Source organism: Anastrepha obliqua, chromosome 1 (genome assembly GCF_027943255.1).
Source record: "Anastrepha obliqua isolate idAnaObli1 chromosome 1, idAnaObli1_1.0, whole genome shotgun sequence".
Lineage (NCBI taxonomy): Eukaryota > Metazoa > Arthropoda > Insecta > Diptera > Tephritidae > Anastrepha > Anastrepha obliqua.
The window spans coordinates 150,380,417-150,408,157 of NC_072892.1; the positions used below are offsets into that span (position 1 = coordinate 150,380,417).

The 27,741-nt window shown below is 38.2% G+C and overlaps 1 protein-coding gene across 1 annotated transcript in view; it reads left to right on the forward strand.

Moving 5' to 3' along the window:
• The window catches only part of LOC129253113 (allatostatin-A), a 68,824-nt gene extending 41,366 nt beyond the window's left edge, over nucleotides 1-27,458 (forward strand). Inside the window, exons 2-3 of the mRNA XM_054891368.1 lie at nucleotides 25,862-26,324; nucleotides 26,403-27,458. Of these exons, the coding sequence (XP_054747343.1) occupies nucleotides 25,904-26,324; nucleotides 26,403-26,500 (519 nt within the window). The 5' untranslated portion in view covers nucleotides 25,862-25,903 and the 3' untranslated portion in view covers nucleotides 26,501-27,458. The remainder of the gene's footprint in view (nucleotides 1-25,861; nucleotides 26,325-26,402) is intronic.
• Nucleotides 27,459-27,741: the final 283 nt, after the last annotated feature.

Sequence of the window (27,741 nt, forward strand, 5' to 3'; positions counted from 1 at the left end):
AATAGAACTGAGTGAAGTATTAAACTTAAAATGTAAAAAAAATGTATATTTTACACAACTATAAACATCACTTTTAAATTATACGGGGCTAGACAAATTTCAGGAAGAAGAAGAACTAAAACTCCGCGGCTAGAGTACAAAAATATGCTAAATCAAGTTACGAGAATGCTAATCTAGTTACGCTGATCACCGATTAGGCCAGTGTGATCTCACGGAAATCAGCTGCTATTGTCAAATTCGCTGAGAGGCGCCACCTTATTATTCTCTCCATCGTAAACGTTGTGCTGTGTTTTCTATTTTCAGCTCTGGCGGTATTTGTTTCACACTTTCATATAAATATTTTGAATTTAAAAAAGAGGCTTATGTAATATATATATTTTTTTTCATATCAAAAGCAAAAATATTGAAAGCATTTGCATTTGTATATATTAGTAAAAATTGTATTTGTATTAGTTCTCATCATTCAACTCTGGTGAAGCTCACAGCTTTTCCACTTATCCTTGAATGTAAGTAGAGCGACAATTTATTAGACTAGAACGGCAAACGCGAGTGGCAATTTAGTTAACACGGTAAGCGTCTGCAAATCGGAAAATCTATAAAGTCTGCAATCTGGCTTTTTCTATTTGGCCAGCCGCATATACATATGTATGTATGCATTCACATATATACAAAAAGCACAAAGTAGACAAACGTAATTTCATTGTGTACTCCATCATTGCTGTATGCGCAAGTTGAGACTTCTTTACTTTAATTTGCAAGGAAATCCTTGCTGACTCAGTCCTCTTAGTCAAACGACACTCCTCATAGTCACTTCTGTATTGTTATCATTTCGCACTCTCATAATTTGCTGTTCAAATAGCAGAAGAACGACTGTGCTTGTAAGAACTTGTATATGTACGTACAGTCACTCACACCTTATTTGATACAGATACGACCATTTTTTTATTAGGTGCGCAACTAAATTCTCGCTGTTTTTTGATGAGAATACAACTTTATTCTGAAAAAATGGTTAAAAGTGAATCATTGAAAGTATTTTCCATCGTTGGCTACTATTTTTCCCCATCTTTCTGGTAGATCTCGTATACCGTCGCGGTAAAACTGTTCATCTTTTGAGGCTATCCACGGATCAAGTCATTTTTTGATATCTTCATATGAATGGAACTGCTGGTCAGCTGGTCTGCTAGACCATGTGCCATCGATCGGAACAAGTGATAATCGGACGGCGCAATATCTAGAGATCTGGAAAATATGGTGGGTGGGGTAGGATTTCCCATTTCAGTGTTTCCAGGTAGGTTTTAACGGGTTTGGCAACGTGAGGCCGAGCGTTGTCATTCTGTAGAATCACTTTTTCATGTCTCTCCACGTATTTCGGCCGCTTCTCGCACAGTCAATCGCATCAATTGGAGTTGATACCGATCCCCAGTGATGGTTTCGCTTGGTTTAAACTGTTCATAATAAATAACACCACCTTGGTCCCATCAAATACATAGCATAACCTTCGCCGCGTCAATATTCGGCCGAGGCTACGACGTAGAAGCATGACCGGGCAGTCCCCATGACTTTCTTTTCTTTGGATCTTCTTTTCTGGATCTGTAATGGATCCATTTTTCATTACCCGTCACTCATTACCCTCTTGTTTTGCCGCTGGAGCAGTTGTTCACAGACGAAAAAGCGACGTTCAACATCCCTTGGTTTTAACTCATAAGTAACCCAAGTCCCCTGAATCAGTTTCTGAATCATTCCCAAAGCATGTAATCGCTTGGAAATGGATTGACGGGTAACTCCTAATAGTGGAGCAAGCTTTTCTTGCATTTGACACGGATCCTCATTGAGCAATGCCTCCAATTCAGTGTCTTCGAAGGTTTTTGGCCTTTCTTCACGTGGACGGTTGTGAACATTAAAATCGTCGTCTTTGAAGCGACGGAACCAATCTGGGCACGTGGTTTCACTTAAAACAGCATCTCCATAAACTTTTTGTAGCTCTCGATGCGCATAGGTCGCCGTTTTTTTTTCGAATGAAAGAGGAAAATCAACACTTCCCGCAAATGACGATTATTCGGCACAAAATCAGACATTTTCACAAAACCAAAAGTGTGTGATACCAAAACAAAACCACTAATGTGTCGAAGCAGTTTCCTTACCATATGTATAATCTTGGTTTATGACACCTAGGTTATGTTAGCATCGACTAGCACACACGGCTGGCGGCATCTATTGCAAACAGCGGGAACTTAGTTGCACACTTAATATATATAAAGTGTTCTGTATTTCATAATATTTTTGCGGAAATGGTAAATCAGAGTAAGCAGATATTTTATTTATTTTGTGATATTTAATTTTTCAACATAAAATACAAAAAAATTTTCATTCATTTGATCGTAATGCAAAAAAAGAAAAAAAAAACATACAGAGAATTCACGCCGCAGCACACTGGGCCAGAAGACCCGAGTGAGTGGCCAAAAATAAAAATTTTCGACTTAATTTAAACAGGAAATTTATAACATCATCTTATTTTGAGTAATTTTTTACACCAAATTATGAAGTTTCATTAGTTTTTATCAATTAGTTTTTTTATGTAACAGTTCAAAGTCAAAGTTTTAGTTCGATTTTTAACACTTTCAAACAATGTTTATCAATAAGTTGTTGTGAAAAATACTACTCAAGATGTTATTATCGTCCATAAGTTTTCTTTATGGATATCAAAAAATAATTTATAATTGAAACCATGTGTATTTATGTTGAATAAGTTCCTTTTTTTTAACATTTAATCAACAAAATCTGTTTTTTATTCATACATGACTTTCTTTGAAAACAAAGTTCCCCGAAGTTCCCCTATCAAATGAGTTAAATTTTATGCCAAATTGTTCGTAAAGAAGTATTAAATAAGGTATATATGCGCCTTTTTGCGCCTTTTCATAAACATGTCTGAAATATCGATATTATATTAGTTTGAGAGAAATCTCAAATAATTCTGACCCATTAATGTTTGAGCCAAAACCACCGAGGGAAAATCGAGTTTAATTCAGTGTTTGCATTTACTACTGCAGAGCAGCAGTAGTACCCCAAATAATGCTCTGCTCTAACTTTGTAGTTAAACATTGTCAGAAATGCAGAGATTTTTGCTGAATGCTTAAAGATTGATTGCCAGTTCGTAAATAATTTGAAAATTATTTTAGTTTGCCTTTCTTGTCAGCTACCAATCAACACAGAAAAATTTGATGAATTCTGCTTAACCACTGCAAGCTTGTATGTTACCTTGTATCCTTGGTATCCAATGCCAGCAACTCTTCATAAAATCTTGGTGTATATGGAGAAGAGGCATCTGAATCGAGAAACAAAGATTACAGAAACTTCAGACTCAGGCACAGTAGGCAATGTGATAGGAAAACAAACTTAGAGGATCTCTTTAATCGATTACTAGATACTTCTGATCCATTACTGTCTAGTATGAACAGGTTGTCTAGAGCTAATAACAGAAGACGTTTACCACTTTCAGCAGAAGTTAAACAGTTACTTTTGTTAGATACTCAAAATATGGAAAATGATCAAAGCAGTGCCAGTGCAAATGAAGACGAATATGAATCGGAAGATGAAACAGAGGCCGAACGCGATCATGAAATGATTGCGTCTAATGACGTTCACAAACTTCTAGATGAACTTGAACTATCAGAAGAAGAAACTTCTGATTCTGAATAAATTGAGCTTAAATGCAGATTCAAAAATTAAGTCAAATTAAAAAAAATTAAAAATTACAAAAATTACAACAAAAAAAATTAAAAATTACAAAAATTACAAAAAAAAATTAAAAATTACAAAAATTACAACAAAAAAAATTAAAAATTACAAAAATTACAAAAAAAAAATTGGGATACTAAATCGTACTAGAATCCTCCTCGCGGTGTATCCTGGGTGTATGAGTACAGCTAATTCTAGACGTATTTTCTTTTTTCTAAACCCCTAGATTCTGAGTTTGAAGCAAAAATACGGATTTTTTAAAATTCATGTCCGCCATTTTGGATCCGCCATTTTGAATTTTTTAATTTTGACTTCAGATTCGCATTCATAGAGTTAAAAAACTATAATAAACGTGGTTTTAATCGGTTTTATGGCCTTTTCCTAAGAAAAAAGAGTTTTGGCCACTCACTCGGGTCTTCTGGCCCAGTGTGCGCAGCTTAAATGATGCAATTAATAGTACCGCAAGGTCCAACAAACGAAATTATATTTTTAGTACGGCAGAGTTTGCCATAAATTAATATTACATTTTACGTGCGCTTTCTTTTTTTTAGCCAAGGGACCGCGTACTTCGATGAAAAGTGTGAGTTAGTTTTGGAGCATTTCAAGCAAGGAATGCCGTATCGTAAAAAAGCGGAAATTGTACATTTAAGTTCGTCAACAGCTTTCTAGCTGAAAATCATGTCGTAAATAAGGGACGACAGGCTCCATATAAAACTTTCGTAGTGAAAAAGTGTCAGTGGTTAGTGCGCCAAGTGAAGAAAAATGCAGCAACAACTGCTCCAGGGGCTGTTCGAAAAACACTGAGGGAAGCAAATTTCAATAGCAGAATAGCCCGTAATAAACCCGTCGTTTGTGCAAGGAACTGAAGTAAGATATTGCAGTTTGCACGTGACCATCTAAATAAGGCTCCACTTTTTGCAAATGAGATAAAAATAAAGTTAAAGACGGCAGACGACCTTTTATATGGCACCAGGCTAATACGAAGCTCAAACCACAAAATTTGCGAGCTGCTACAAAACACGGCGGTGGCAGTGTTATAATATGTGATTTTTTAGCTATTATCTTTTTAAACAGTAGGTTTAAACAGCTGACTCACGTTTCGTGTTTTGTTTCACTGTCAAACATCTTCAGTTTGGTCTATAATTTAACCATGAATCGTCTTACAAACGAACAACGCTTGCAAATCATTGAATTTTATTATAAAAATGCGTGTTCTGTTAAGAAAGTTTATCGCGGGCTCCTTCCATTTTATGGTCAGTTTATTCGACCCACTGAAGCGACTTTTCGAGCTATTGTGGCTAAATTTAGAACCAAATTTTTATTATTGGACATCAAACCACCAACACGCTTACGAAGGGCGAACTGAAGAAAATATCGCAGCTGTATCGGCCAGTGTTAATGATGGCCATCAATTACACAGTCCTGCGAGGGTGAGTTTCTAGAATGGCTGTACTTGTTTCTTGTAGTTTTTATGCGCTGAAAACGAATCTGACTTTCAATCCATCACGTCAGGATTTTTGGTAAATGAAGCCTAAAAGGTCAAAAAATGGCCATTTTAGCCATTTTTGATAATTTTTTTTGGGATAGAAATTTTTTTTTTCCATTTTTGACGAAAAGGTCGCATAGTACAACTCTTTAGCTTTACAACCCATTTTTTTAAACTATTGTACGATTTTTTAAAAAAAATTTATGACATTTTGAAATTAACAGTTTCAGTTACGCCAATAGACGTTATACCCAACGTATACGTAACTGAAACTGTTAATTTCAAAATGTCATAACTTTTTTTTAAAAAATCGTACAATAATTTTAAAAGATGGGTTTTAAAGCTAAAGAGTTGTACTATGCGACCTTTTCGTCAAAAATTGAAAAAAAAAATTTTCTATCCCAAAAAAAATTATCAAAAATGGCTAAAATGGCCATTTTTTGACCTTTTAGGCTTCATTTACCAAAAATCCTGACGTGATGGAGCATTTTGAAGGTCAGATTCGTTTTCAGCGCATAAAAAACTACAAGAAACAAGTACAGCCATTCTAGAAACTGAAAAAAATTAAATTTCGCAGGCCTGTGTTATCGATTCGTCGCCGTTCGCAGCAATTGGGCCTCTGTTACTCAACAACGTGGAAAATTTTGCGAAAGGATTTAGGTGTGAAGCCTTTCAAAATACAGCTGGTGCAAGAAATGAAGCGGAACCACCTACCGCATCGCAGAATTTTTGGTGAATGGGCTCTTGGAAAGTAGGCCGAAGATCCACTTTTTTATCGACGAAGCTCATTTTTGGATCAATGGGTACGTAAATAAGTGTCGGGTGTAGATCAGCCAGAATAATTGCAAGAGCTACCAATGTATCCTGAAAAGGGCACAGTTTGCTGCGGTTTTGAGCTGAAGGTATCTTTGGACCGTACTTCTTCAAAGATGCTGGGAATCGTAACGTAACTGTAAATGGAGAGCGCTACCGTGAAGAGATATCCAACTTTTTTTTGCCCAAAATGCAAGAGCTTGACTTGCATGACATGTGGTTTCAGCAAGACGGTGCCACATGCCACACAGCACGCGTAACAATGGACTTGTTGAGAGGCGAGTTCGGTGAATATTTTATTTCACGTTCGGGACCTGTCAATTGGCCACCCAGATCGTGCGATATAACGCCTTTAGATTATTTTTTGTGAGGCTATGTGTGGAGCCCGTTTCTCCAGGAGTCCCTTGTGGTGATCATCACAAGTCCTTGGCGATTCACCTAAACTCAATCGAACAATCAATCGGAGAAATTAGTTTTATTAATAGATAATTTTGTGCCTGATCGCAGCTTTTTTTCAAAATTAACAATACGGCGGCTTCAGGAAATATTGTTCAGACTTTCGAGAAAAAAACCGATAATTATTGGTTTAAAAAAAATCGGAATTTTTGAAAAAAAAATCTTTCGATCAAGCACGAGCTTTTATGTTTTTCAAAAGCAGTACAAATGTTATTGAAATCTGCTAAGCGGTTTTTAAGTTACAGTGATCACCAGTTCAAAAAACATAGTTTTGATAAAAACGCATTTAAAGTGTTGCTATCGATTCCGGAGCGCCCGAGCGCCTTTTGTTAATTGTTGAATAACTCGAAAAGCATTTGTCGAATTCATTTCAAAATTTTACACAATATTTTCAAGATATTATTCTTTAAGAAAATGCAAAAAAAAACATTTTTTTTTTTTTGAGAATTCTGACTACCCCTAACCCCTTAAAAAAGACGATACTCAAATTAGTCCAGAATCCATAAAAAAATTGGTTGGCTCCATGCTATACAAAAAAGTACTAAATAAATAGTTGCTCTGGCTTGAGTTGCATCATTTAAACTGCGGCGTGAATTCTCTGTAAGTGTTTTTTTGTTTTTGTTTATGTTTCACTACAATCAACTGTGTCCGCTGTTTTGTACTTTATGTTGAGACTAAAACAAATATAATAAAAATAAACAAATAAAACAAAATAAATAAAATATCTGCATACTCTGTTTTTGCATTTTCGTAAAATATTCTGAAACATAGAATACTTTACAAGCAAGTCGCATCTGTATCACATAAGGTGTGAGTGACTGTATGTATATTTGTAGGTACATACTATACACATTTTCAAAAGCACAGTACTTCTTTTGCCACTTGCTAAGTAACATAACTGCGTAGGAGACGTCTTTTAAGTGGCTGTGACTGGGCATTTTTGGCGGGAATTAATAGAAAAGTTGCACACAGTAGGATTAATTAAATGATAACACAAATTAACAAGGGAACAACTGAGAGTTACGAACTTCTTTGTAAAAATTTAGGGACAAAAAATATTAATTTCCATTACATACATATTTGTGCGCCAAGTTGAAGTGAAGAGATTTTTAGGAATCTTCTAAAACCCATTAAAGTCTGCAACGGCTGTGCGCCAAAAAGTGCAATTTCAAGCTTATAAGACTTAGAGAAATAAAATCGATATACACTCAACTCGTTGATACGTTTCTATATATAATATATTTATAGTGTATTCCTACATACTAACTCCTTTGAAAACCAAGCAGAAACAAAACCTGGTATGCATTTGTCATGCGGTAAATTAGTGGATGTATTCCACAATTTCCAAAAAATCAGTGCAAAAAAAAAATTAATAATCACATCCATGTTGAAATTGAAATTTGCATAGGTCGAGCCAAGGAGCACCAAGAATTTGGTGGCTGCTTAAAAACTCAGGCTAAAAAGCCTAAGGTAAAGCGTTTTCCAATAATAGAAATAATAGAAAAGGATATCGGCCTGTAAGCGTGGACGTGGTGGTCATTTACCTGATGTTATTTTCTACTATTAACGGCATATCTGCCTCTTTATAATGAAAGAAACATCCGATAATTTATATTAAAAAATAGCATTTTTCTTTGAATATCTAAATAACGCCTCTTATTGGAAAACCCTTTATTTAGTTCTCTGGAAAGAGAGTAGATAGTCAAGGAGGAAAGGAGAAAAGTATCAGAGAAAGAGATAGGAAAGAATAGAAGCAGAGATAGAGATAGTTAGTACTGTGAAAATTTTCCACATTCGTTGGCAAATCTCTAAATATCCTCTAGTTTTAGAGAAAGAATATTGCTCATTCTCATGACATCGGAACCCAAAACTCGTAGCCGTGCTCTAGCAAAGGCAGGACACTCACAGCGAAAGTGCTCAGTGCTGTCCGCCTCCTCCAAGCAAGACAGGCACATTGGGTCCTCAATGATTCCAATGGTCGTCATATGCTGACTCCATGGGTTGTGTCCTGTAATAATACCGGCCATCAACCGAGCGTCTTTCCTTCCAAGTTTTAGTAGAAAGTTTGACAGTTTTCTATTCGGACTTGTCATAAAACACTTTGCAGTTCTGCAGCGTTCTAGATCGGACCATCGCTCTTTGTGTAAATTGCCTACTTAATCGCTGATCCAATTCATGATTCCTGCGGAACTGATTCCGATTATTGGCTCTGGCCCTTGTGGGGGACCGCTGAACCACGGTTGGCCAATTCATCGGCAATTTCGTTTCCTTGAACACCGGAGTGTCCCAGAACCCAAATAAGTACAAACCTGTTGTGTCTTGCGGCAGAATTGAGCTGCTTCTTACATTCTTAAACAATCTTTGGTTTGCTTCGCGTTCTCCAGGGCCCTCAGTGCAGCTTGACTGTCACTGAAAACTCCAATCTGTTTTCCGCTCCATCTCCTCTCGATTATCCTACTTTCAGGCTACTTTCAGGATCGCAAAAATTTCCGTTTGGGAAAACAATTGCCGTTTCCCTCATAGCACAGTGATACTTAACACATCCATGTTACTTAAATAAAAACAATTAATTTTTATTATACAATACAAAAAAGGTTTCATTTGGGGAAAGTTAGAATTCAGTCCCCTTTATTGGCGCAGTAACCGCTCAAGCAGTTAACTGACGTCTACAAAGCGCGTCTGTTATTTCTTACATAAACTAAAATACACATAAAAGGAAATGAGATAGCTGTTGAGCTGGCAAGACAGTTTACAACAAGTCCAGAACTGACGAGCTCTTAAAAAAGCCAAAGACAGACATCTTCAAAATTACGTCAACAATAACCCGCTACTGGTCTTTGGGAGTCCGTGCCAGGAAGATGGGGTGGCCGTACAACGATAGGTGGAGAAGCTGCAATCAAGAAGAATCTAAGGAAACAGTCTTTCACTATCTGTATGAGTGCCCAAGTCTGGGTGTTCTACGGTATAGAATGCTGGGAAAATTCTCAATGAAAAACTTTGGTAGAAATTGCAGGAAAGAAAATAGATGACATAGGCAGATTTATAGTCAAATCAAGATGTTTTGACTAAATAACGGCAGTGCTTCCACTAGTGGTGCACCAAAATACCACCTTTTGTGCTATTTGAGTTTGGGATGTGTCACTCAGGCAGCTCCTCTAACAACCAACCAGCCAATATACCATACAGTCTGTGTCAGAAAAAAGGAACCGCGATTATTCATGAAGTATAAAAGATATATATTTAAAGTTAAAACTAGGAGTTAAAACCGTGTAGTCTCCATCGTTATCGAATATAGCCTGACATCTTTTCGGCATGCTTTGAACCAGCTCTTCTGCGTAGCTCGTCGATAAAGAGGATCAGATTTTGCGAACTTGATGCACGAGTTGCTTTAAATCATATGGACTGGCCTTCCGACAAGATGAGTTTTCATACTTCACCACACATTTTCAATAAGGTTGGCGTCTGGAGACTGGGAAGGCCAGTCCGTTACTGTGACGTCATTTGCCTGTTTTGTTTTTTCTCAATGTGTTTTTTTGAGAGCAGTGGTTTTGATGATGTGGGACGGTAGGATATGTTCGCCTCCTTCAGTCGACGTTCGATGGTGTTGATACTCACATCTATTCCCTTTTTAGCAAGAATTGTGTGTATTTGGCGTAGTCACAAAGAAGCGTCCCGCTTAAAAAGTTGGACGATCACTTTATCCTGCTTTTTTGTCGTCACTTGTTTCAAGCCGCTCTCGGAGAAGTCATCAACATTTTTGTACACTTTATACCGCTGATTCCACATCACAATAAACTTTTTGATTTTTTAATCACTTTTGCAGCTGCGGAATGTGTGCCCAAAAATTCCACCTTGAAACGTTTCGCGTACTTCTCACTCATTTTTGTTTGGTTGCGTTTAGGGGAAAGTTTCGAAGGACACTAACCCAAGTTAGCACTACCGGTAGCCCTTGAATGGGACTATTATGCAGCAAAAAGCAGAACGAAAAGTAAAGCCAAGTTCTTCTCGGGTCATTCCAACGCAGTGGAGACCCTCCTTTCCCTCTGATACCACCTTCGGGCATTGTATCAAATACATACTTTCAGAGCTGGAGCATTTAAGACTTTGCGAGTTGGCGATGGTGAATATTGTAGACGATGGAACAATGAGAAATACATAGCAATAACTTTTTCGCCTTTTACGGCATTCCGTACCCGCACACTACCGAATGGTATAGCAACTCTTACGAAGCCCTTGCATATAGGGGAAAATAGGGCTTCCCTTCCTATGTCAGCTATCCTCTGAGCATCAAGTGTCCAAAGTGAATGTCCGGGTAGACGCTCGGGAGGTTTGTGATGAAATGAATACCAGTAAAGTAAATTTATTTCAAAGCCAAAATCGTTTGTCTAATTAAGCTAAAATAGAACTGGGCTACTATCCGTAAGGAGGTTGTCACCTGGTAAGCTCTGCAATAATCGAAACAGCTACTTTATATCTAAATTCGTGCTGTGAAACCTTCATTACAAAGTATTCTGGAATCGAAAGACTTCGCTTTGAACTAGAGGCTCGAAACTCTCTACATATATTGCTTGGATTTTGTTGTTGTTGGAAATTAAGTATGAATAAAGAGGGAATTCGTTGAATTATAATAGATATCCCAGTTGAATCCAAAAAAGTTCTTCCTGCAAAATTACTCAAATAAACAGGACGGAACTAAGATTTTGAAAATTAACCGGTTCCACGTCTACTTTTGGGCCGTCCATCCCTCTGATGTTACAAGACATAACTCTAATTTTTTTATGAGTTTGTTGGATTCCAAAAATTAACAGTCAGCCCAAATTAATTTTTATTAAAATTTGCGCGGGTATATAAAGTTTGGTGCAAACCGAATGCAGTCGTCCTTACTTGTTTTTCTTTGTGGTGTTTACACTTGGTCCCTAAAATGTAAAAGTCTGTAAAGAAAGATCGATAGCATCGATTACTCAGTTTATTCATTAGGGATCATTCTGCTTAATATGTACGAGCGTCGTTTGAAAAGTCCGTGTAAAAATAAAAACTACTTAATTGCTTGTGGCGAACCTTTTTTATTTTTCGACACATTCGCCAATTCGTCCAACGCTGTTCTATCATAGTTTATTGATATCTTCCGAATAATAGGATTTTTCCAAGCCTGAAAAATGGCCATTCGTTTCTGTAAACATCTCCTCGTTTCAATAAAATCTTTTTCCCGTAGTCCGAGGGATCCGAGGGAGCCCAGTCTGGCGAACAGGGGGCATATGAAACGAGTTGAAACTCTATATTCAGACCTGACTACCTGCGGTCTGCTCCTGGAAAGATGGGCATCGCACCAACTCAGCGAGCGCTGGGCAAGTACACAAACATGTAAGGTCGCGAAGTCCTTCTGGCCACGAGTGGACCGGAGGCGCTCGGGTGAGCTTCTGAGGCTGACAAAATATCAGCTCTCTAATCTCGTGGGTTCTCTCACAGGACACAATGCGTGAGGAATGCATGATGTGAGACTCGGAATCACCTCGAGTCCGTTTTGCGTCGGATGTATGGGGGATGAGGTGGAATCATCTCAGCAACTTCTCCTCAGCTGCCCTGCTCTGGTGAGGGTAAGATCTAGGCATCTTGGCTCCTACTTCTTTGCCATGCCTGCTGATATAGCTGGCGCTGACATTAAAAATCTGATGAATTTCATCAGCAGCATTAAGCGGTTGACGCAAACATAGTCATCGTTCGTAATCCGCACGCTCCTAACCATCCCATCACCACCTCTCCCCGCCCTCTTCCTGCATCCCATCAGTCTTTCCCTCTCACCTCACCACCTTCATAATGGAATCACAAAGGACGAATCTTTCTTCGTTCAAGTGTGCCCCTTCCCCTGGGCAACCATACCAACCTAACCTAACCTATAACCAGGCAAGTACGAGAAAGAAACGACTTGCGCGCTTTGTTAAACTCGGCTAAAATCGTGTAGCCAATCAAGAAAAAGAAGAAGAAGAAATGAGTTGGAACACTATTTTCATAAATTTTGTAACCACAACTGCTGAGGCGTGAGCTGCTGCATTGTCGTGATGGAAAAAGAAAATCACTCGACCTACTCGATTCAAACAAAGGCCAAACACAAAGCGCCCCAGTCGTTTCTTTCTTGTGCTAACCGGTAGCAGTTGGACACACCAAGTGAAGCCAAGTCCCTCTCCACCTGATCTCTTCAAAGAAGAGAAGGTCTTCCTCTCCCTATGCCACCAACAACTGGTACCACATCGAATAATTTCAGAGTCGGAGCGTTTATATCCATTCAGACGGCATGACCCAGCCAACGTAGCCGCTGGAACTTTATTCGCTGCACTATGTCTATGTCGTCGTAGGGCTCATATAGCTCAAAGAGTTGCTACTAACTAAACATAATCTCGATACGCGCCAGTAGTGCCATCTCTCGGGCTTTACACGGACTTTTCAAACGACCCTCGTATCTAAATTTGAAGTAGCTGGCGTGGTTTCACAGCCATAGACATTGAGCACAGCCAAGTTCCTGGAGATAGACACTCAACTGCACAGACCAGTTTGGACCCATCAGTATAAAGAAAATTTACTTATCGGCACATGAGGGGCGAACTGAAAGTTTATATCAAAATCATAGAAAACTCTACTAAATTGAAAAATTTCGTGGGTATGCAACTGGTGCTAGTCTCTTCTAGGCTGTATTAAATACATCTTATTTCTTCATTCTTAATACTAGTATTTGAATCTGTAAAAACTTTGTGTTATTTTAAGAATTAATAAAAGTCAGCTTTACATTTACCCTTCTGGTCGAAAGGATTGCTGAATGACACCTTCACGCATTACAAAATTCCTCAGCAGCGCTTAAAATACTAAATCGTCACAAGAAGAAGGTGACACAAACACTTTACGGACACTTGGAATGTCGACTTAGAGGCAGTGAAATGGATTTATAAATTAAAATGAATGTTTAAATTCTGTGGTGAATGAACAACGAAAGAAAGAAATTTGAGCTCCAGCTACACAAACAAATGGCGGCAAAAAAGAGAAGCAAAAGGGCTAAATGGATTTGGTCTCATTATATGTGTACGTATCTAATTTTGCTTTGCTTTCACATTGCCAACTAGTCAATTGACCTGTAATGAATTTGAGTCAAGACTTTTCACCCCAGAAAGTTCTTCCTGCACTTTTCATATTTACTCAAGTGGCAAATTAATTTGTTTTTCACTTCTTTGAGTCAACAAAAACATATTTCCACATTTCTCCACTTGCAGCACGCTATCTATGGGGTTTTCCTAGAAAAAATTCAGACACCGGCAACGAGTTTTGCTGCGTAAGAAAATGTGCATTCCCCCATTCTCGTTTACGCCAAAGCAATAATAACTTCCGCCCATTACGAAGATGATTCGTTCTTTATAGCAGCGTTGTCATGCTTTCATTATTTTTCTTGTTCCTTTTCATTTCTTTTTGTTTTTTTCTAATTTGGTTTTTTGTATCTGCACACCTGTCAACACATCACCGCCAAGCGCAATGCTGCTCAAAATGCGGCAACGTTCCTGCAAGCGCCGCAAGGTATGCAATGTCTACTGAGCGAAAGTCACAAAAACAACCAATGAACTTCTTTACGCCACGCTATGTATTCGCATTAGTGTTGATGGGCCAGGTGTGCGAGTTGTTGATTGCTGTCAACGCCCTCTAAATGTAACAATTTGCCACATCTTTAATAAATGTAATTCAACCTGTAAGTGGTCGCGAGATTTAGAAACAAAAACTGATAAAATATATAAAATAAATTTCTAAAATTCGCACTCGTGTGCAAGGGTATTATAGTTTTGTTCACATAACGGTTGCGTGTAACAGCATAAAGGAATCGATATATGTATACACCAAAATGCTCAGAATGATGAAAGGAGTCGATTTAGACTGTCCGTCCATTCACGCGATAAATCGACCAAAAACCAATAAAGGGTTTTCCAATAAGAGGTGTTATTTTGATATTCAAAGAAAAATGCTATTTTTTAACATAAATGATCGGATGTTGTTTATTTCATTATAAAGAGGAAGGTATGCCGTTAATAGTGGAAAATAACATCAGGCAAATGACCACCACGACGACCACGCTTACAGGACAATATCCTTTTTATGAAATTTTCCATAACCGAATTGCAAAGTGGCTGCCCTGTGTCCTCGATAGCCGCACGAATTCCATCTTTCAGGTCTTGAATCGACGCTGGGCTGTTGGCGTAGACCTTCTCTTTCACGTGGCCCCAAAGAAAAAAGTCACAATGTGTTAAATCACAAAATCTCGGCGGCCAATTATGATCACCACTTCGAGAGCTAACACGGTCCGAAAACTTTTCCCGCAAAAGATCAATGGTTTCGTTGCTTGTGTGGCACGTAGCGCAGTTGTGCAGATCAACACCATCTGATTGCGACCATAAAAAATCGTTAATCATCTCGCGATAGCGAGAGATAACACCTGTTATTGGAAAACCCTTTATATTAGTTTGGGGAAAAAGTAATCCATTATTTTCTCGGTAGATGGCTGTATCGATCGATATATCGTAAAGTATCGATCAAATAATTTGAAATTTATGCTCGTTGTCAAGTTGATATTTCACACTAAAAAATGCATTTGCCTTTTTTTCGATCCCTTCAATTGTGAGTTACAGGGTGTTAGCAATGGAAGTGAACAAAGAGAAATTTCGGTACATTTTACAGTTTTTTTTTTGGCCCCTGGTTTTCCGAAATAGTGAATGGTGCCGATACCGTGCCGTCGATTCCGTTCAGGCATTTTTTATGTTAAAGAATATATCGATAAAATCGCAGAAATAAACGAAGTTGACCGGCACGTTAGTAGTCGTAGTCGTAGTCCATAATCCATTTGCGCAATAATTTTAGCAAAACCAATGGTCTTCTTTTTTCTCAAGCAATGTGCATTCCTAAACAAAATTTATATGATAGATGACATGAAAGATGGTAGATCGGAGATGACGGATTGAATAATAAAAAACAGAAATTTTATTCAAGTCAACATTGTTAATTAGTATATCACCTGAAGAAGAAGGGCATGGTGTTTTTGGGATAACTGGTAGTAACGACGAGGGATTGTGTGGAACATCAAAAACTACAGAAACAGTTCTTCTTCAATCGCGTGCTTTAGTTTAGAGAGGTAGGTAGAAGTGGCAGTCGGTCTCTAGACCAACTCACTTAGACCGTTGTCGATCCATTATAATACCACAGTGTCTGCTACTCCTCGCTAAACTAATTTGTTTTAAGAGAAAACTCGTCTGATCTGGTTAACACTTATATCGCCAAGGTCATCAGTATCATTTAGAAACGATGAGCCAAAGTATCTGCCACGCGGGACAGTAACAAAAAAGGTGTCTGATAGGCCCTTCCTCCTCCTCAATCTTGCAACTTCAATTATTTGAAATGAAGTACGTTCAATCTTTGAACATATCGACCTATGAGAGACCGTGACCTGTGATCACATCAACTGAGGGCGTTTCTCCTTGCCCGATTTCGGTTGAGATTAAAATAAGTAAAATTTGTTGTTCCTAAAAATAACTCAAATATATACAAAATTGATACGTGATGTTGCTAAAAACTGTGCAGTATGCGGATGACTCCGATTTAAGTATGAGTTTTTGGCGAGTTTCATCCAATTTTTGATTCTTTGATGATATTTTTGATACTTCTGATGCTGGGTATTTGGTTGCCCTCAGACCAGTTTTTATGTAATATTTTCCGAAACACTGGAGATCGGAAACATTTTCAACATGCCTTCTGGTGATTAAGCAAATAAATGGGTAACCGCCCACATTACACATCCACTCTCCCATAACATATTATATTATTAACTTTTCTTACACGTTTCTCGCAAGCGGGCACCTCCCATAAGCGGACAAAATTTTCATTCTCTTGGGTGTCCGCTTAACACGTTCCCTGTCCGCTGAGCCACATATGGTTCAGGAAACGTGCGACTGATAAGCACTGATACGTTCCTGAGCCATATGTGTGTCAGCATAGAAAAAGTTCCCTGAACCACATGTGTTTCATGAACATGCAGAAGCAAAAATGTCCCTCTACGCTCATGGACCATGTGTGTTTCAGGTAGAAATACCCTACATCCGTTTTTTTTTTTTAGTTATTATTATTACTAAGGCTATCCTATGACTACAAAAAAACAAATTTTTTTAAAAATCTTGTTGGACTTGTCGGTCCATTTTGCATTTTTGTATTGGGACAGGGAACGTGTTAAAACAGATTACAGTGTAGCTATATTTAGTAGATTAAGCTCATATTAGCTTTAAAAGCTCTGTAAAAGCTTTTATTCTGTTTTAGGCATGAAGTAAGGGATGACCAACTTAGAGATATCGGATTTTAAATTGAAATAAAAAAACGAAAATTCAAATTGATTGGACAATGTTTATAATTTTTTTGTAGAACCATTCATGACATTTATTTTTTTAAAGATAATCCCTTTCAAATGTTGGCCGCAACTGTGTCGTAATTCGGCCATCCTTAAATACCAATTTTGAATGCCTCGCGACTCACTGGAGTAGTGCGGTCGGTATCCTGTGAATAACTTTAGTAATATTGACTTCCAATGCCTCAATTGAAGCTGGTTTATCCACAAATAAAAGTGCAAAGGTGTGATATTACACGATCTTGGTGGCCAATCCACTGGTCCGAGACGAGAGATAAATTACTCACCGAGACGAGAACGCTGTAAATCCATTGTTTCGTTGTTTCACGGGCTGTTTAGCAAGTAGCGCCGCCTTGTTGGAACCAAATGATGTAGAGATCATTGGCTTCAATTTCCATCATCCAAAAGTCATTTATCATGGCGTGATAGTGTTCTCCATTCACTGTTATATTGCCAGCCTCGTTTTTGAAGAAATATGGGCCGACGGATACTCCAGCCCATAAGCCATACCAAACGGTGGTTTTCAATAAATTTAATGGGTCTTCTTGAATGGCTTCGGGTTGCTCGTCAGCCCAAATACGTCAATCTTGCTTATTAATGCAGCTATTAAGGCAAAAATGGACCCCATTGCTGGACAAAATTCGAGCCCCAAAATGCGCATCTTCGACGAGATTTTCGAGAACACAACGACTGCAATTATGGCGCTTTGGAAGATTGGCCGGCTTCAAATCTTGGACTAGCTAAATTTTGTATGCTTTCAAACCGAAATCTTTGCGCCAAACCGCCCAAGTAGTGCCATAAGATAAGGCAAAGATGTTGAGATCGGCGCAGAATCGATTCTTCCGGATCTTCGACAAAGCTCTCATTGACAGCCGCAATATTCTCTGTACTTCGGTCTACAGGTGGTCTAATCGGTTGAGTATCTTCCAGTAATATAAAATTATTATCACTTTGCTGATAGTTTGCCGAATAGTGCATACGGTAGAACAGTTATGTACACCATAAGTTGGCCTGAGCGCGCGATGAACTCTTTTCACAGAGCATCGATTTTCGTAATAAAATTGTACGAATTGTAAACGTTGTTGAGACGTAAGTCTTTCCATGATGAAATGTCAATGAATACTGCAAAAAAATTATGTATTTAGTTTGACAGGAGTCATGCGTGATCTGCCAAAAAAAAAAGAAACTCTACTCGAAAAAGTACCTCCAATCTGACCACCCTTTAAATAAATGAAATAAAAGTACTGAGTACTTCCACCAAATTACATATTTATTGAGTAAAAATACAATTTATATTTGCATTCAAAGAAAAAGAGTTTTATAGAAGTCATATTTAGGTCGCTCGTATAAATCTTGGTACTGATGATTTTGTGTCTGGGATATTTCTTGTAAAAAGCTAAAGTTGTTGAATCAGTTAATTGGTTTTCGAAAATAAATATAAAACTGTTGAAAATACAAGTGTACAAATTGGAGTGACAGAAATTAGAGAGAAATTTTAAAGAAATTGTTTTAAATATTTCTTGTTAATTTATTTTTTTTTTATTTATTTTAGTTATTTATTTACTTCAATCTACTGGAAATGATCTCGCAGCCTATTTTACTTAATTAAATATGGTAAACTTACCAAGCTTAAATTTTACAATATTTTCTTTCCAGTCTATTAATAATTTAAGTATATACCTATGAAATGAGACTTTCAGCTATTAGTCCATAGATGTTGCTAGGAGTATTTTTAAAGCTTCCCAAATGTCTTGTTTTTTTCGTCTGTCATCTGTCAACAATATTCAGTTCATTGTTTGTTACGTTTCATACAACAATGCATTTTTGTCGCTCTTAAAAATGTCGAATTTCGTGCCTTCAAACTACCATTTGAGGAAAACCGCTTCTCAAGCTCATCGAATACTTATAGAAGCTTATAGTGGGCATGCTCTAAGTAGAGCACAGTGCTTCAGGTGATTTGAAAAATTCCAAAGTGGTGATTTTAGCGTGGAGAACGGGGACCGTGGCCGTCCACCGAAAAAGTTTGAGGACGCCGAATCGCAAGCATTGTCGGACGAAGATGATGATCAAATGCAAGAAATGATGTCAGAGCAGTTGTGAGTGACCCAAAAAACGACTTCCAAACGTTTGAAAGACATGGGCATGATTTTAAAGGTCGGAAGATGGATGCCGCATGAACTGACTTAAAGGCAAAAGAGAACCAAAAAACCACTTGTGAAACGCTGCTCTCCCGGTTCAAAAGGAAGTCTTTTTTGCATCGAATCATTACGGGTGATGAAAAATGGGTGTATTTCTCCAATCCCAAGCGTAAACGATCGTATGGTCCGCACGGTGTGTATTTTCTGGGATCAGCGTGGTATGATTTGGTACGAGCTGTTAAAACCAGGTGAAACAGTCGACGATGCACGCTACCAACGACAATTGGGTGATTTGAACAGCTCTACACACCGAAAACGCCCAGAATATGCCGATCGGGGTCACAAAGTAATTTTTCTTGATGACAATGCACCGCCACATCGAACAAGAGCGACCCGGGAATTGGTGGAGACGTACGATTAGGAACCGCTGGTGCATTCGGCTTACTCACCAGACTTGGCGCCTTCCGATTATCATTTGTTTGCATCGATGGGCCACGCACTTTCCGAGCAGCGCTTCAATTCTCACGAAGAAGATAAAAATGGCTCAATGATTGGTTTGCGACCAAAGACGGCCAATTTTTTTGGCGCAGCATCCACAAATTGCCTGAGAGATGGGAAAAATGTGTCGCTAGCGATGGCTATTGTTTTAAAGATTCAATTTGTAAGCATTTTTTGTTAATAAACGTTTGAAATTGAAAAACGTATTATTTCATAGGTATATTTGCTCTGATAAGAATTTAATAATTTTACGATTATTGATGATTTTTAAGAGAGCCGCTCTGCACACTCCGTACATCGTTTTTCGTGCATCGGATACGCGCTTTAACCAATTTTTTTCCATGGAAATATTTTGTATTACAGGGTTGCCAGTATTCGACGGACCCATCCTGCAACCCTGTTTCTTTTGACAGAGACATCAAATCGCTTAATGGCATACCGCGTTCGAAGCGTCAGTCTAAGCAAATTTTTACCATGGAACAGTACATGCCACGCGAGCGCTCCCAAATTGTTGAAATTTACAGTCAACAAAAGAAGTGAATTGTGAAAACTCGACGTGCGTATAAAAAATTAAATAATGTAAAAAGTGCGCCTTCTAAGAACACCATTTTAAAAGTTTGTACGAAAGTTTTTCGACTCTAATCCAAATAGGCCAAATTGCTCTTGTACGGGCCAGTGTTGAGACGTCGCCAAGGACATCCCAAAATCGCCGTTCTCAGCAGTTGGGCATTGCTCGGACCATTTTACAACGAATTATCCGCAATGATTTGCATTTATTTCCGTATAAAATTCAATTGACGCAAAGATTGTTGCCTGCGGACAAGCCTCGTCGATTGGAATGGGCCCAAAAAATACATGGGTCCGTCGAATATGGGCAACCCTGTACTTCACTTAAAAACAGCCTTAACGACGTTTAGAGAAAACAACCACCATCTTCTATAGTAAAATATTGACTTAATTTTTTTTATGACCGAAATGGTCCACTGAAATGCTTAAATCTCTTTGATGGTCCTGAGTGATGTATGCTGTTGCAGCATAGTGTAAAATACAAAATAATGGATTGATTAATCGAATATTTTTATTTGACAAATTTTCCCTTTCATTCCTGGCGAGTCCTCAGTACAGTAAGTTTGTTTTTCCAAAATTTGGTTCGCCTTCAATTGGTACTTGTATCGTTTTGAAGTTCATTTAAAGAGTTTCATTAATTGCTATTATTTGCTTGAAGCAGACCGGCAACTGCGAGAGACGGTGAGAGTGTTGTCAAGTTCAATTTTTGAGCTTCAGCGTCAATATTTGTCTTTATTTCTGACTGCTCAATAGCAACTGGCGCAAACTGTTGGCCTTGGGAGTTCATGAAATATGCAAATTTATGTACGGCAGACGTGTTGCTTTCAGCGATTTCAACAAGCTTTGTTATTTTAGTGATTTAAGCTATGAATACCAATAGTTAACTCTAACAAATTCTGTCTATATTCTGTCTAAATATGTATGGCTGTGTAAGTGAGCTCGAGCTGGCGACAAGAAAATTTAAAATAATGAAGGACGATTAGGAGTAGTAGGGTAAATAATTGAGTAGAAACTTGGAATGAAATATAATTAATAAATACAAAAAGTCCTTTATTTATTTTACGATTTAACTTACAGGCCTGTCTATAGCTTCACGTAATACTATTATAATTATCGATTGGCTGCTTGTGCACTGCGACCTAAAGAGATCTATTCAGCCGCCATGTAGTCTACTCAAACAGTTTTAGGCGGTTAATAAATCCTAATTTAATTTCTACCAGGAGGTTTGGATCTATAGCCCCATTTCCCACGTAATTTAGTCTGCGTCGTGCCACTGCTGGGCAGTCGTATAGAACGTGTTCTGAAGTTTCTTGTGCCTCTTTGCAGAGTCTACAGGAATCATTTTCTATCGCACCTATCTTTTTCATGTGATAATTAAGTTTACAGTGTCCTGTTAGTGGTTCACTATAAAGTTTTATGTCCTTTCTACTTAGGTTAAGGATTGCTTCTGCCTTTATCCGTTCTGAAAGGTTCAAGACCTATGAAGGGAGTGTTTGCCCTCTTTTTCGCTAAAATGTCCGCAGTTTAATTCACTTCATGCCCCTCATGTCCCAGAACCGACATCAAGGTAACAGATTTTCTTGATGCTAGAGAGTTAAGGATTTTAAAACATTCTTAGACCAACCTTGATTGGAATGAGAAGCAATCCAGCGATTTTAGAGCTGCTTGACTATCAGAGAAAATGTTAATATTGACATCGCGCGTGCCTTTCCGTAGACATTCTCTGGCACACAGCTCTAAGGCGTGGACCTCCGCCTGGAAAACGGAAGTGGGGTTTCCCATTTCTTTTGCTTTTTTGAAATGTGGTCCTCCATTTTGGACCCATCTGTAAACCACATCTGTGAGCCTTGTTTTAAGGCTATTTAAAGGTTTCTCCACGCTAAGCGATCGCTAATGACCACTTTGAATTTCTTGGAGAATTCTAGTTTCCTTTTCATCTTGTCGTGGACTGTCAGGCACGCAGAGTTCAGAATTGAACCCAGAATTCTTACATGTCCTGTAAGATTGCCTTCTTTCAGATGAAGTAGATTAGGAAACCTTAGAGCTGCACTGACTGCCGACCCTTTGGCTACAAGATAGAGTAGATTGGAGCCAGTGATCACTCCTAAAGCCGCCGTGGGGCAGGCTCACATTGCTCCCGTTACGCTCGGACTGGCTATTCTGTATACCTTGTTAAGTGTTATCTAAGTCTTAGTTTGGTCTACTTTTGACCACCATACCAGAGAGGCATAGGTGATCATTAACCATTATTGTCTTATAAAACCTTCTTATAAAACATGCCATCATCTTTGGCCGCAGACCCCATATTTAGCCGTAAAGCCCTTGGCATATGTGTAGGGCTCTCAGGGCTTTATTTGTGATGGACGATTAGTGATTTTTCCATTACTCCCTGATAGAGTTAAGTTGGCATCCCCTAATTTAAGAGTCCCTAGACTTAATTTCCTTCTTTGAGTGAAGGGTACCGCACAAGATTTATTCGGATTTAACGGCAGTCCTTTCTCCCGACACCAGTTTTGCGTAATGTCGAGAGCTACTTGCATGCGATCAGTTATACATAGTAGGGTCAAATTTGCCCTAACCATGATGACTAGATCGTCAGCAAAGCCCTGAACTTCGTATCCGAGATCATCGAGAGTCTGTAGGAGCTCGTCAATGATCAATAGCCAAAGGAATAGTGATAAAACGCGTCCTAGGGGAATCTTTGGTTGACTAACACATAAACTTTTTGGCCCAGTTTCAAAGTAATGCTATATTTAACCCGGTATTTCCTAGAACTTCGTTTGTCTTATTTATATTATATATTATATATTTTGACCTTCTGAGCACGAAAATGAAGTGCATTTTCAAATGTATTATTATTCTTCCACCCCATAAGTCACTCTTTGTAGGTGCATTGGTTTTTCGGCAATCATTCCTGGCGATTATCATTCGCTCAAATGCGACAATTCTGCTTATTGACGAATCCACTGAGGTGAAAATGTGATAGGTATTCGGCCGAGATCCTATTTAAGGCGTGCGTCTTGACGATTGCATGGTACAACAAAATGTCCAGTTAACCATAACGAAGAGTGTATTGAACTCGATCTGGCTTTTGTGCATATCTGTGATAGGACAACGGACCAGCCGATTAGCTTTTATACCGTAATATTTGCAGTACTATACCGCCAATTGTCGTCGAAACGCTAGTTGAGGCATTGTCGGTTGCGCTCTTCGGCAGTAAAGCTGCCAAACATTTTGAACACAAGCATCTATCAGTCATGAACAAATATTGAAGCACTAATTTTCTTCTCTGTCTGCGATGCGGTATTGGGGAAATTTCTGTCGAATCGGTCTACTCCGCACATATATTTATTGTATTCCGTGAACGCGCACTCCGGACGGAGTACATTTATTTTGGCTCCACTTGCCTTAGAAGATTCTCCGATAGTGAAATCGTGATCAAGGCTTTGATGACGCCATGGTGCAAATGCAAACTAGTAAACTTCTGTAAGGAGGAGATCAAATCTCTTAGGTGTTCAGGTAACATTTGTCTGATCAGGGTTCCAGGGCATAGGAACATAGAGGGAAATGAATTTGCTTAAGAGCTTGCCAGAAAGGAGACTGAATTGATCTGACCTCCTACCCGGTCATCGGCATCTCCCTGATTGTTGTTGAAGGGGAATTACACAACTTATTTCTCAGGAAAGCGCAGAAAAGATGGAGCTTCGCCTGGTCATCAATAGCACTGCAATTCACTCACCACAATGCCAAAATGTTAACGAAAAAGTTCTTCAAAGCGCGCATTGAAGGGCATCCCATTCATCTGATAGTGCGAGCCATACACGACCTCTATGTCTGCACTCTTTATTACTAGAAAAACAGCATAACTTCTGATGTACATAAATTTGTTTTGTTTTTTGTTACCAAATGCCGATCTTTAACTGCAAATTCACTAGATGCCATTTATTTATCGCATTAAGTTCACTCCAACTTTATCTGCCACCAACAGGACTTCATAATTTTTCTTATTTTTACTCTGCTTAATGCCAATGTAGTACTTAACACGACATTATTTTGCAATTTTAAAGCGCTCCTTTATGTGCTGCGAGCAAATGGCATACGCATTAATTCTTTAACAATATTTACCCACTTTGAGTGCCGAGTTAACTTGGCCAAATGTTGCAAGCATTAATATGCACACAATGCACAACCAGCGCGTAATTTCTCAACATTTCTCCGAAGTAGACGGAAGGCGATGACAGCCAACAGTGGCAGCAGCAGTTACGACAAAATGATGACAATGAGGTGAAGTGGTAGTTAGTAGAGTTCAAGAAAGGCACCCATCAGCTTCTAGATGCTCACACGATTATATGACCTCGCTTGGCTCCTGACTTTCAATCAACGGCAACAAAACTAATTTTCATTAAATTGCGATGCGTATGTACATGCATACATGACATGTGCTTGGATTGTTGAATAATCTATTGAACATTTATTTGATTTCCATGTCATTGTCGCGATGTACTTTAATTTAACCCCTTAAGTTAACCTTCCGATTGGGTGTGAAGTACAAGGTGAAGCCCAAAATAAATAAGACTGAGCTAAAATAGAAACGACAGAAGATTTGTTCTGATAACTTCGAGTTTATTTATTCAAAATTGTCCCCTCTGGCCTCGATACATTGTTTTGCGCAATCTAAAATGTGGGTACAAAGTCTTTTGGATGGCCTCTACGCACGCAAAACGTTTTCCTTTCATGGCCAAACGCTATTTTCCGTATAAGTAGAAGTCACAGGGCACTATATCAATCGAATACGGTGAGTTATTGATGGTAAAAATGCGATTTCTATTAAAAAAAATCAGTCACAAGAGTGGATCGATGAGATGGTGCACTTTTTATGGCCCGAATTGGAAGATACGGATGTGGACGATATGTGGTTTCAACAGGACGCTGCCACTTGTCACACAGCTAACGAAACAATGGCTCATTTGCGCGAAAAATTTGATGGCCGAATAATCTCACGTCGGGGCGATGTCAATTGGCCGCCAAAATCATGTGATTTGATACCGTTGGGCTTCTTTCTTTGGGATTATTTGAAAGAAAAGGTGTACGTCGATAAGCCAGCAACAATTCAAGAGCTAAAGGATGAGATAATTCGGCACATTAACGGCATAGAACCTCAATTATGCCTTAGGGTCATCGAAAATTTGGACCATCGGATGGAGGTGTGCCGCTAAGGACGCGGCGGCCATTTGGCCGATATTTTTTTTTCGATACGTAATTGAGCCGTACCAATATTATCATAATAAAGAGAAATGATAATAATTTGCTAAAAAAATTGTATTTTACTCAAAATCAACACTACGCACTTCCAAAAGCAATAGCATGTGGATTATAAAAATGCTTGCTTATTGTTCCAGGTATACACTTACGAATAGCTGTACACCTTGAAAACAAAACGACGAGCTCGAAGATTGACTTAGTCGTCACCATTTTGCATCAGAATTATAAGAAACAAATTTTGGAAGAAGAAATAAATCGTCAAAATTAGAACCTTTTTGATTTATACCGCTAGAGTGATGTTACCATTTAGCAAATTTATTAAATTCTCAGTTCGGTGCCCACATTACTTGCAAAGCTATTTTTCGCTTTCGCCTCTTTCTATCAACTTTCGCTTGTACTTTCTCCAGCAGCTTTAACATTTAATGAACTGCTACCTACACACGATAGCTTCAATTTCTCGTTTAACTAAGTATGTTCTTTTCAACATTTCAGCTTAAAATCTGACCCACACTCAGGATCGCACGCACACTCAAAATGTCCGCCAAACCCAACATAAGTCGCATCCTGTATGCGCCAGCATTAGTACTAGCCACCTTCGCTGCTTTCTTGACGCTGATCGCATGTGCCGATGGCAAATCGACCGGTCTTAATATACCACAACAACAACCGAACACACTACTCACCGAAATCGATAATGAAGAAGTGCGCGACAATGATATCGGCGGTGCCACGAACTATGACAAGCGTATGGAGCGTTACGCTTTCGGTTTGGGTCGGCGTGCCTACACCTACACCAACGGTGGCAATGGAATGAAACGTTTACCTGTGTATAACTTCGGACTGGGCAAACGAGCAAGACCCTACTCCTTTGGCTTGGGCAAACGTGGTGAATACGATGAGGATCAGTACATTGATGATCTTTACAATGGCAATATTTACGATGCGTCAATTATTGGTGAGTGAGTGATGGCGTGGCGATTGGAGTAATTTATGAAATATATATATATATTTTTTTATTTATCATTGGCTTTAGATGAAAAACGCAACCGACCCTACAGTTTTGGTCTGGGTAAACGCTCACTTCAGGATCCACCTCCGCACAGATACGGTTTTGGACTTGGACGTCGTTAAATGGACTCACACATACACGCATACAAAATTAAGTAAACCCAATGCATTCGAACTGTACATCTTTTGATGCTGAGAGGAAGAGTGCAAAAAAAAAATGAAAATTAAAAAAAAAATGCTAAGACCATTTGGTATTTGGAGGCAAAAGATAAAAATCCATATGAAGAGTCAACTGGAGAAGCGTCAATTCTGGTCGTCAATACTGTTTCCTTGGCTTATTTGAAAGCTGCGCTGGTATGTGCAGGGCAGATTTTTATACCGTTTAGCTTTCAAATGTGTCGGCGTTCTAAAAAGACCTGAATTTGAAAAAAAAATAAATAAATATATGTTAGCAAATACTGTGCTGAATCTTAAGATGGGGAGCATACACATGCACACACACACATATACCAAATGAAGTAATAAAACTCTATTGCCAATTACGTTATAATTTAGTTTTAGAATTATTTTCAATTTATGTAACTTAAAGGAGTATTTTACAACTACACAAATACTTTTATAATATATGCATATATATGTATACGTATATGTATATATGTATGTGTAACATATGAATGTAAAACTATGTACAGTAAAGGCATGTCAAATAAACGAGCTAATAATGAACACTGAATTGTTGTTGCTGCAGATGTATGAAAATAATGTTAGCTTATGTACCTACGTACTTGTGTATTAAAAAATAAAATAATATACAAATAAAGAAGTTTATTTAAATACAAGGGCAAAAAACCAAAAACGAACCATTAAAAAAATAAAAATTTCATTATAAATTATAAATAAAATCAAGTATTAAATCAATGTAAGCAAATATTTTAAAATATGCTGTATGTAAAAAATCTGTATGTATGTATATGTAGAGAGAGGTAACCTGATCTATAGAAATGTGTCACACAAACATTCAAGTGCTAATCAGAGTAAACAACTTAAATAAAAATAAATTACTATATATTCAGAAAGTAAATTTCGTGCTTTAAAGATTTTAATAGTTCTAAATAAAACAACAACTAACCAACTGCGCCTGCCTCGAATGCAAGTGCGTCTATAAGTGTAAAGTCTGCGTTTTTTTTTCAAATATTTTATCATAAAAGCGCATAAATAGTAAATTCCTGCTTCTCGTGAAGAATGCCACGAAAATAGAGTTAACAAATTTAACTTCTGCAAAGTATGAAGTAGTGAAAATTATACAAATGAAATATCAGAATGAATTCAAGAATAAATCTTGAAATAAGAAGTGTACATCGATT